The 12,207-nt window shown below is 42.5% G+C and overlaps 2 protein-coding genes across 2 annotated transcripts in view; both read right to left on the reverse strand.

Moving 5' to 3' along the window:
- The window catches only part of LOC134038949 (NACHT, LRR and PYD domains-containing protein 12-like), a 495,359-nt gene that overhangs the window by 117,203 nt on the left and 365,949 nt on the right, over positions 1–12,207 (reverse strand). Inside the window, exon 24 of the mRNA XM_062484636.1 lies at positions 6,865–7,035. Within this exon, the coding sequence (XP_062340620.1) occupies positions 6,865–7,035 (171 nt within the window). The remainder of the gene's footprint in view (positions 1–6,864; positions 7,036–12,207) is intronic.
- LOC134038982 (stonustoxin subunit beta-like) overlaps positions 1–12,207 on the reverse strand; it is a 64,437-nt gene that overhangs the window by 28,459 nt on the left and 23,771 nt on the right. The window lies entirely within an intron of this gene.

Consider the following 12,207-nt stretch of genomic DNA (forward strand, 5'->3'; position numbering starts at 1 on the left):
CCTGACATTAATTCAATACTAACAGCATTACCAGCTGACTCTCAATGGTACACAGTGGTCGATCTCTCATCTGCATATTTCTCAATCCCTATTCATAAAAACACTCAACCGTTATTTGCATTCACATTTCAACAACAACAATATATTTGGACACGCCTTCCAATGGGTTATGTTGATTCAGCAGCTGTCTATAGTGTAATGGTTAATAGGCATCTGGCACAATTATCACTCCCATGTAACTCGACCTTATTGCAATATGTGGACGACATTCTGGTGGCGGCCAGAAATGAGACAGAATGTGTCTCAGATTCGATAGCCCTGCTCAAACATTTGGCAGCAGGTGGACACCGGGCCTCACTTGCTAAACTTCAATTCTGTCAAGAATCGGTGAACTATCTGGGATATATTTTAAAGGATGGCTGTTGATCTCTGTCACAGGAAAGAGTGAACAGCATTAAGGACATTGTACGACCAAGGAACAAAACTGAGATGTTGTCTTTCCTAGGATTGGTGAACTATTGCAGAAATTGGATTGCTGAATACGCAGTTCATGATGCAGAACTACGCAAAGCCACCCTCAAAGACTCTCCAGAGGTCATTTAGTGGAATGAGGAAATGAAACATGCTTTTCGTCACATCAAGTATCTTTTGTGTACTGCACCTGCACTGGGATTACCCGACTACAAACTGACTTTTCACTTATACGTTGCAGATAATGGTGAAGTAGTTTCAGCCGTTCTGGGACAGGAACATGGAAATGGAGTTAGGCCAGTAGCCTATTACGGTAAAATGTTGCCACTAATAGTTAAAGGCATGGTTCCCTGTTTAAGAGCTGTTGCATCTGCTGCTTTGAAGGTGGAAAAGGCACAAACTATAGTTCTTGGACATCCCATGGTATTACACACTTCACATACCGTGAACATTATCTTAGTGAATATTACTACACAACATATGACAAGCCAAAGACGTAGCAATTACGAACACATTTTGACAGGAACTCAAAATTTGACTATTTCCACGGCCACACACACTAATCCAGCTGTGCATTTAAAATCTTTATTGCATGGAACAGAGTTAGATGATGTAGTTCCTCATGATTGCATGGATATCATCAATTCGTCATCCAGTGTAAGGACAGACTTACAACAAACAGCTTTGGAACATAGTGATTTTACTTTATTTTGTGATGGTTCATCAATGCGCCCAGATGATAAAACTATTCTTCGGGATATTCCATAGTGGATAATTTTGGAAATTGTATCGAAGCACATAGATTACCTGTGTCTTCTGCACAAGCTGCCGAAATAGTAGCGTTAACTAGATCTTGTATATACGCCAAAGATAGATCAGTTACCATATATACGGATTCCAAATATGCATTTTCAGTGGCACATGATTTCAGTAAGATTTGGGAGAATAGAGGATTTGTAACTACTGCAGGTAGGCCCATACAGCACGCAGACTTAGTAAGAGGATTGTTAGATGCTATGATGTTACCAACTAACATTGCTATAGTAAAATGTGCGGGTCATTCAAAGGCAGATTCTGATATTGCAAAAGGTAATAACTTGGCCGACAAACATGCAAAGGAAGCAGCGTTAAATGCGTCCTTCCCACCGTGGATGAATCACTCTTTCGTGAATATTCAAATTTCAGAGCCTCCGTTTACTATTGATGACTTAATATCGTTTCAGAATCAGGCGACGCAATCTGAAGTTCAACTCTGGGAGAAGAAAGGATGCGTGAAGCGCGATGATGGTTTATGGAAAAATGTGGATGACAGAATAGCATTACCAAAAATAGCATATGAATCCTTAATATCCAATGTACATGGCGTTACTCATGTGGGGTATAAAAGCATCATGCACTATATTTCACAATTGTTCTTCACAATTGGATTGGAACAACAAGTTAGAGATTTTGTTAAGAGATGCTTAATCTGCGCTCGTTGTAATCCACATGTCAATCCAGCTAAAAGAGATCATTTGCCAAAACCTGAAGGTCCTTTCCAACAATTACAGATAGATTTCACTCACATGCCCAAGTGCAGAGGATTTTCGTATCTTCTAGTGATAGTGGATCGATTTTCAAAATGGCCAGAAGCCTTCGCAACAAGGAAAGAAAACGCTCAAACAGTAGTCAAGTGTTTGATGGAACATGTTATTCCTCGCTTTGGGATACCAAATGGAATAGATTCTGACAATGGCACTCCTTTCACGTCTAGAGTAACTAAACAATTAGCAGCTGCATTGGGGATTAATTGGACATTTCATATTCCTTATAACCCTCAAAGCTCAGCACAGGTGGAAAGAACAAATAGGACCATTAAAGAAAAATTGGTGAAACTACATCAGACTAAACAGACGACGTGGATAGACGCCCTTCCACAGGTGCTTCTATCAATCAGAGCTATGGCTAATTCAGGTACAGGATTGGCCCCCCATGAAGTTTTAATGGCTAGACCTTTTCCTTTAGGTGTGCTGATGGACAAGACACCAGCGAATGATTTAACCTTGTTGCAGGAGACTCAACAAAATTATGTGAAGCAGTTATGGTCTTTTGTGTCTGACAATAATCAACATGTAACAAATTCTCTTCCAGCTCCAGGTGAGCAGAGTATTCATAGTTTTAAGCCAGGTGATTATGTTTTAGTACGCAGTTTAAAAACATTGGCACAGCAAGATCAGCCAAGGTTTGGACCTCCAACTCAGGTTCTTTTGGTAACCAGAACGGCTGTTAAGGTTAAAGGTCAACCACAATGGATCCATGTGTCACGACTACGACAAGCACCTCCTATAGCAGATGCGATATAGGACTTATGGAATGATGCAGACAGAACATCAAAGGATGGGTAATATTTCTCACCTCAGCATAAATATTTCATTATCTTGAGTGTGGATATGGTGTTGTTTTCTCTTTCTATTTCATGATATATAGAAGTGGAGATATTGGCGGTAATACCAAGCAGTGAGCACCACAAGACCAGAAAAAAGGATGGGGGATACTCCACAGAGAATTCGGATCAAGTTCATGGTCGTGCGGAGCATCATCTTCATACTAGCGTTGATCACGGTCAATTATGCGGTCATACGGTCAACACCCTACTAATTCGGATGACGATTCATGGGATGATACCAAGGCAGGGATAGTGGTTCAAAAAGAATTAACTGAACATTCTAACTCTGATCAGCATGTTCATACACATGTACAGAATCATATTCCTATGAATGAATCAGATATGATTTGTTTAATTTATCCATTGATGACAACAGGAAGAAAACCATTCTATGTTCAGAAAGTGGAATATCTTATCATGACGGAAACAGCGCTAGCAATCAAGGCAGAATACGAATCACTTGACGGTGAAGTGAAGTGAAGTGTTAATACTAAGTCAAGCACTTATGTTTACCGAGCCCAGCACAGTTACTGTTGAGTACTGTAATGCATTCTGGAAGAAGCTCACTCCTAAGCTTCTAGTTCAGAGAGATTTGGATGCTTATGATAATATTCAACCGATAGTTATTAGAGCTACACGAATGAAGGCACCTCTAACTTGTCTAAGTTATACACAAGGCGTTAAAACAGTGCATAAGATGGGTTTTACTCAGGGTTGTCCAGATAAGAGGATCTTCCTGGGAACACTTCATCCGTGGCCTGCTACTGATCTTATGATTTGACTTTGTGATAACAACCTTTACACTTATCTTCCACTTTATTGGAAAGGTAGATGTGCTCCTTATTGGATACCACCTAGTACTGTATTTGGGAGAGTTCCAATTCCCACATCATGGCCAGAAAGTTCACCTGATGATCTATCTGGAACCTTTAAAGAAAATGATGAAGTAAAATATACCGATGAGGATATGCCAGTCAATAAGGATCATCCTTTTGTATCTAATCTATGGTACAGCGCTCTTAAAGGTAGGGTTCGAAAACTAACACCTAATTCTTGCTATGCATGCTCCATGCTACCTCAATCAACAGAAGAATTGTTTCCCTATTGGACAGTTCCACTTCAAGGTCCTGAAGGATTACCATCCATGTGCCTTCTTGCTTATCAGTATGTATTGCAAAAGCATCCGTTGTTAGGTGATCAACCTAATTCAAAGATTCCATTACGACCAATTATTGTGCTGAATAACATCTACGTAGCCAAATCTAGTAACATGGTAGTCAAAGCCAAAGGATTATTGAATATGATGTCACAGTATATAATCTATACAAATATTTCCATAAATCAGGGAAATGAGCCGGATTTACAGAATTCTCATGCTACTATATTCTCTGTACCTGAGGATTTGCCGTCATTGGTAGGATGTACAATATTCTACAAGAAACATATGGTTTCCGTGCCTAATGATTTATCTGTAGTTCCTACTAAAGTATCAGCTAATATCAATTCGTCCTCCAGTTATGAAGTTTGCCTTAGAGGAGTAGAGAAGGATTCTTTTGGAGCAAAAGAAGTAGGTTTCTTGCGAATCGCTCAGTGTCAGAGCATCTTTGAGTATCCGGGGTTAGGATATCACGTTACATCAATGGGAACTCCGCCCACCCCAGGTTTTAATTGGTGTTGTGGTGATAATGTATGGACAAGTCTACCACCATTATTCAGAGGACTTTGTGGAGTATGTACGTTGAACGATCTATTATATGTAGTCGAACCTATTGAATTCATGACACATCATCGTACTGGTTCTAGAGCTAAGCGTTCCAATGTTGAAACTATGGGTTATGTACATTTGCAAAACACTGATGCAACTGATTTGGCTGGTAGATATAGTGCTTTACCCCGTGATTTCAGGATATTTACACGTACTCAGCTAGTGTTCAAAACAATCTTTTGGAATACTGAACTTCAATATTCTAATCATTACATGATAGCATTAACTCGTCATGATGTTGCTAGAGTGGCTAATGCTACACTTATGGGATTTCAGGCGTTGGGAGCTAAAGTTGCTGCAATTAGAGAATTTACCATAAATAATAGAATTGCTTGGGACGCAATCACTGCCGCTCAGGGAGGTGTTTGTGCTATTGTAGGTGACGATTCATGTTGCGCCTATCTTCCCTCAGAATCTGAAGGTCTTGGTAATTTGTCTAAAGCTATTGACAACATTAGAGACATACAGGAGAACATTGTTAGGACCAATCGAGATGCCAGAATGTTGGGAGGATATCATAATAATCAGATCTTGGATGTCATAGCTAACATGTTCAAAGGCAATTCTCTACTGACATGGATTGTAGGAATTTTGACACCAGTGTTTCTGGTAATCATACTTGTTATAGTGATCATGGGTTGCTGTTTTCCAATATTTCGAGCACTAATGGTGAGATCTCTGCACTCCATTACTAACATGCCGGTTATTACTACGGGTAACATAGCGGTTAACATCAAGTCCATTAGAGGACGTTCTGATACTTCTTCTGAAAGTTCATTCTCGTCCATAGATTCCATCGAAAATGTTGATTAATAGAGATAGTGTTGCATGTCATGAAATGTCTAATTATGAGTGCAAAATGAGTCGGACAGATGGAGATGGAGAAGGAGAGGCCATACCTAGAGAGGAATTCGAGTTCGGCTGAACCTCGGATGAAGACATCATCTTTCTTGAAATTTGTTTGTGTGCAATGTTGATTTAAGATCACAGCCTTCCTTACGTTAGGGATGTAATGATGTGATAATGAATAGTCGTAGTAATGAATTGTGTTGAGAGTTATGTATATTTAGCATGTGAGTGTTGTGAACTTAGCATTGTCACACTGACAGATGACATTTGGTGATTTTATCCTTGCTCGGAAGGAGTTTTGACCAAATGATTGTCTAAGTGTGAAGTGTAGAGTAGATTAGCATTATCTTTTACTCATTCTTTGTCAAGTGTGGAGTGAGGTTTTGTTTGTGCGAGTATAGATTACAGGTGACTGATAACTCATGCATCATTGATAATTGTGATGGGAATTCAATTGGATTCCAGTGTGATTTAAACGGTGCAGGCTTCTCAGACATTTGTACAGTGATTCGTGTGTTGAAAATGGTTAAACCATTTCCAAAGATAGAAAAGGGAGGACTGATACGCAGATTTTCTATACACGTGTGAGGTTGTCTCTTGCTGTGGTCAAGAGGTCACGGAGCAGGCCTTGGACAATACACATATAGATAAAGGAATGTGCTAGGGTCAACTTAGGTTCAGTGCAAGATGCAGAGAATAGTACAAGCAATGATTGATGACAGCATCACCTGTGTGTTGTTTCTTCTGTGCATCAAGTTGTGGAATGAGTACCGTTTAAGGAGATGTTGTGATGGTAACTATATTTGTACAGTCCAGCCATATATAAAGGACTTCTGAGAGACATGTTTTCTCACTCATGCCAACCACTCTGCCTGTCGTGGTGACGTGATCTGAGCAGCTCGACTTAATAAGCAAAGTCAACTCTTTTCATTGTGGTGCTTTCCTTGGCCTCTCCTCTGACATAAAATCATCTAACACGGTCTCACCCTGCCTTGGTCTTGGACTTGACTCGGTATCGCCCAGTCTTGGTCTTAGTCTTGACCCGGTTTCGACCCCTCAAAGTCTCGGTCTTGATACACTCTGGTTTTGGTCATGACTTGGTTTCGGTTTAGGTGGTCTTGACTACAACACTGTCACCTGATCCTGACCTCCTGCCTGGCCTGACTCTGAACCTGCCTGCTGCCCTGTACCTGAATGACTCTGCCTTGTGGATTACGACCCTTGACTGCCCTGACTATTCATTGGCCGGTCCCCTTGTACCTTTAATAGACCACAAACATACGACCAATGTGTGGTTCAGTGCGTGGTGTGAGATTACAACTATAGTTGTGTCATGTTGAACATGAATACAGACCTCAGTGTCTCCAGCTTGCAGAGTGGATTCCCCAGTCCAGCAGAGAGCAGCTTCATGCCGGCATCCTTCAGATCATTGTTACTTAGCTCCAGATGTCTCAGGAAGGAGGTTGACTTCAGAGTTGAGCTCAGAGAAGCACAGCCTTCCTCTGTGATGTGACAGCCTGACAGCCTGTAGAAGGTAATCATGATATTGATTACAGACACTACTATTTTCTAGAGGTAGAAATAAAGAATATCAGTCTGATCATTTCCTATGGGTGTTGTTATTTATTAATGTCACCCAGCGGTGAAATGTACATCTCCAAATTTAAGCAAGGTCAAAGGCACCAAAGCTAAGGTGCGAGTGAAATCTGAAACCCCCACAACAGGTGACCAATTGTGTTATGCGTAAGATCGAAGACCATCTGTAACTATAAATAGTAAAATAGCACATGAAAATAGGTGAGCAGTATGTAATTGGATGCCTGGGGGGTAAAGATCAGTTGGGTTCCGGAACCTGCTCACATTTATTGGGATTTTTGTCATCTAAGTCACCAAGTTCCAGTGCCGTTTTTTGAACTTTGAAGATTGATTGAAAACTTTGAACATTTTCAAACAACAGCACAAAAGCTGCCAGATGCATAACTCCCTGTCCAGGTAAATGTGAGCAGGCCATCAGGAAAATAAATGGGTCACAGCACAGAAATGCAACCCTAACATTCGTAAAATGTAAAAAAGAATTAACATCACACACACCACAAAGACACACGTCCACAATGGGAAAGTGAAACTGGGTTGGAATGTTCTGAGACCAGTTAACCAGTTAGGTCAAGAAAGGGGATGAAGGATTTAGAGGTATGTCTGTTTGACTGAAGACTGACCACTGTGGGACAGTAAACCCTGGAGGATGGGTGTATCATATTATATGGCCTGCTTTCTAAGATTGTTAATACAATGGAGATTAGTTTGTCCATGAAGTCTGGGTGATTTTTGGGTCATTCTTATGTTTTATGACACCCTGACTTGTTGCAGGAGAATCCTCATCACCTGGGGGAAGGAGCTCTGGGACATCAGGTTCTGAGGCTGTTGTTTCAGCTGTCACTAAATTGTGTTCGACGGACGTGTCCTGATTGTTGTATAGAAATGACCAGATGTTAGGTACTATATAAAACTGTATATAAACTATATAGGAATGTGTTCCGGTGCACCTGCAGTATGGCCACACTGACGAGAGCTACGCTATTATTACCTAACATTTTGTTTGTCTTGTTAGTGTTTGTAAGTTGTTTTGTCGATTTTGTATTTTGCATTCAATATGACCAGCAAACACTTCTGGATATTAAGTTTTCACTTAGCAAGGATTATTTTACAAACTTTAATTACAGAGTTCGAGTTGGAGCTCGGAATGCAGCGGGCTCTTTGTTGTTCCGCCGCTCTGTTTACCTGCGAGACGGAGGAAGAAGAAACAAGGCCGACGTGCTGGAGTCCTTGTCCGAACTCAGAAACGGAGCTTCTAACCTGCTTTTCCAACCATCCTACTCGCTAACGTTCAGGTTAACTTTCTATGGGCCACGGATGTAGCGGTACTAGCATCTCACTGCTCTCCTGTCCTTGAGCTATTAACTGTAAAATCAGACCCTTCTATCTACCTCTGGAGTTCACTGCGGTGGTCATGAGTGCAGTCTACACCCCCCCAGGCAGATAAGGCTGCTGCTTTGGATGAACTGTATGAGATTATCAATGGTCTGGAGAATGTGCACCATGAGGCAGCCTCATTATATACTAATATATTGCATCTGCTGCATGATTGTGTAACTCACACTATATAGTAAATTATATTTTGATTAACTTTTTAGAAATACCAGGGACTGGGGTTGCAAATTAGCCTATTGGCTAGAAACCTTTTACGCAGCACATCTACAACATATTGTTATTGATGTATGTAATAATGTGCGCTGCATTTTCCCTGACAAATAAACTAATGAATTAAATAAAAATCAGAAGCCCTGGGTTGATGCCGCGGTCCAGGCCAACCTGAGAGCCCGGTCTGTCGCCTTTAACTCTGGGGACCCTGATCAGTACAAGAAGGCCAGATACGACCCTCTGAAGACGATCAAAGCAGCGAAAAGGGCTTACAGGACCAAGGTGAAGTCCAGCTACGATGGCTCTGACCCCAGGCGCATGTGGAGTGGACTTAGAGCCATCACAGACTACAAAGGGAGAGGCTACAGTGAGACCCAGTCCTCTGTCCTACTGCCAGACGAGCTGAGTACCTTCTACGCTCACTTTGAGAGGGACAGTGACCCCCCTGCAGTGGAGTTACCTGAGGGCCTAGCCAGTGGTGTGCCTACAATAACTGTAGCTGAGGCATTGCTCCAAAAAGCTCAACCCTCGCAAGGCACCTGGCCCAGACAACATATCAGGTGCTGCGCTGACCAGCTAGCAGGGGTCTTCAGTGACATCTTCCACCTCTCCCTCAGCCTGTCTGTACTCCCCACCTGCTTCAAGAGGACCACCATCGTCCCTGTGCCCAAGAACACCAAGGTCACCTGCATGAACGACTATCGCCCGATAGCACTGACCTCTGTCATCATGAAGTGCTTTGAGCGGCTAGTCAAATCATTCATCTGCTCCTCGCTGCCTCCCACAATGTACATTGAGCGAAAAGTACATTGATACATTTCTCACTACTATAGATATACTACTATACAATATTGCACTATTGCTGATAGTTGCTGTACCCCACTTTTCTTAGGTTAGTATAGCTCTATAAGGCTAGTATAGGTCATTATGTGTATTAGAGGTCTAGTATATTGTATTGTATACTATTGTCGAAGGATCCTCACGGAGCCTTCGTTTGAATGTACTTTGGAGAAATGATGAATAACCAAAAAAAGAGTGATGCTTATTAGGGATGTGCGAGCCAATTGTCCAATTACTTTTGGTCCCTTAAAAGGGGGGGGGGGCACATATAAAATGTGTTGTAATTCCTACACCGTTCACCTGATTTGGATGTAAATACCCTGAAATTAAAGCTGAAAGTCTACACTTAAAGCACATCTTGTTTGTTTCATTTCAAATCCATTGTGGTGGTATACAGAGCTAAAATGATGAAAATTGTGTCATTGTCCAAATATTTATGGACCTGACTGTATGTGCATTTGCATAAGGTGGTTATAGAAATGGCTTGCATACGTATACTGAATTACAATATGTGCATTGGCATTAAATGTGTTATTAGAGAATGTCTTGCATATGTTTTAAGATGTATTAGAAATAGCTTGCAAAATGGTTTTAGAGCTTTTTTACCTTTTCGTTATGAATTAAAAATTGTTTCCAGATGTATATTTTAGATAAAATGAGTTATGACTGCTTGCTGGTAAAAAGTTTGAGTTAGAATGCTTTTAGTGTGACAGTTTGGAACTATTTTACATAGGATGTGGTAAAAACAGCTTGCATAGAGAAAACCGGATCTCCGGATCTTGAGAGACACACGGCGTTGTCTGTCCTCACTGTGGGCCCTCCTCCGGATCTTGAGAGACACACAGCGTTGTCTGTCCTCACTTTGGGCCCTCCTCCGGATCTTGAGAGACACACAGCGTTGTCTGTCCTCACTGTGGGCCCTCCTCCAGATCTTGAGAGACACACAGCGTTGTCTGTCCTCACTCTGGGCCCTCCTCCGGATCTTGAGAGACACACAGCGTTGTCTGTCCTCACTGTGGGCCCTCCTCCGGATCTTGAGAGACACACAGCGTTGTCTGTCCTCACTGTGGGCCCTCCTCCGGATCTTGAGAGACACACAGCGTTGTCTGTCCTCACTCTGGGCCCTCCTCTGGATCTTGAGAGACACACAGCGTTGTCTGTCCTCACTGTGGGCCCTCCTCCGGATCTTGAGAGACACACAGCGTTGTCTGTCCTCACTGTGGGCCCTCCTCCGGATCTTGAGAGACACACAGTGCCCCACGCCGATAGAAAGGTGAGTCCCTGGGAATCGCGACCAGCTACTTTGACAGGGCTGTCTGTCTAACTGGTGTTTACGCAAAACAGGATTTTGAAGATTCACATGTTCAGGCTCACTCTCTCTCATAGGTGTGGTGTCGTGTCCTAAATAACGGGGAGGGGAATAAGGGCGAGCAAGCTCTTGATCGTTATTATAAGGAAAATACTGATATTCGTCCGAGTGGGAACAGAGAAATAAGGGATAAACAAATTATAATGTTGTCATAAAAGACCAAAACATTAATGCTGCTATAAAAGACCCCTTGATGTTATAAAGCCCAGTGACGTTACGACACCGTGGTTTGGTTTCGATTCCCTCAGAGGGAGCAGCTAGCAAACCCAAAACTAAACGTGTGATCTCCGTGCACGAACCTATGGAACCGTGAGACCCCGAGCGTGACTGGATCACACAGGAGAGACAGTATAGTTGAGGGTTGGTCCTGTCGTGGGAAGATGATTATTGGGTGGCAGGGCAGTAAGGTTAGATGGGGTCACAACGGGCCTAGTGTAGGAGAATGCAGTATGGAATGTTAGATGCAGACTCAAGGTCTGGACTAGCAGGAGGGGGGGCCCGAGGGTGTGTGTCTGGCAGGCTGATGCAGCAGAATCCCTTTTGTGTCTCTGTTATGGGAACACTCAGACCAACAGTGTAGGATGAGAGAAGGCTGAAGAGAGTGAGAGCGCAGGAGAAGGGGGTCACTATGGTTTAAGCATTTCCAGCTGTTCACCAGGGCTCGGGATGAGAGGGTCGGTAGAAAGTGAGAGGACCCATGAGGAAATACCGAACAGGTCACGATGACCCAGACTGAGGAGGCTGAGGAGACTGGGAGACCAGGCTCGGATGGAGGGAGTGAGGGTCCATGACCAGTTGTCAAGCAGTTTGGGGAGACCAGGGCATTTCAGGATACTGGGTGAAAGGGGGACATCCTGATTATGGCTAGGCTGCGCACGCAGTGGGGGATGGGTATCACCAGGGTGAAGAACCTTGTAGAAGGTTTTTTATTGCTCATATCTTTTTGGTAAAGGGGCTGTAGGCTAATATTTGCCTATATAACAAGGTGTTGGGGATATGATAAGGGCCTTTTTGATCCAGTCTGTACATGACTTCCTGCCTGAATAAAGACCATCAAGCCACATTTTTGACTTGAGAAAGAAACTCTGTTTGTTGACTCTATTTTTGATCCACTCCTGTCTACTCTCTTCTGAGAACTTCCTTCTTCAGTCCGAAAGCCGATCATCGCCGCACACACACATACTCGCTGTGAGCCCAGCGCATCGTTCAACACTATTTTGTACATGTAGTTTTACTTTTTTAGCTTATCATAGATGTAATCTATGTTTTAAGTACTTATATGTTTGTTAT

This window comes from Osmerus eperlanus, chromosome 18 (genome assembly GCF_963692335.1).
Source record: "Osmerus eperlanus chromosome 18, fOsmEpe2.1, whole genome shotgun sequence".
Taxonomy (NCBI): domain Eukaryota; kingdom Metazoa; phylum Chordata; class Actinopteri; order Osmeriformes; family Osmeridae; genus Osmerus; species Osmerus eperlanus.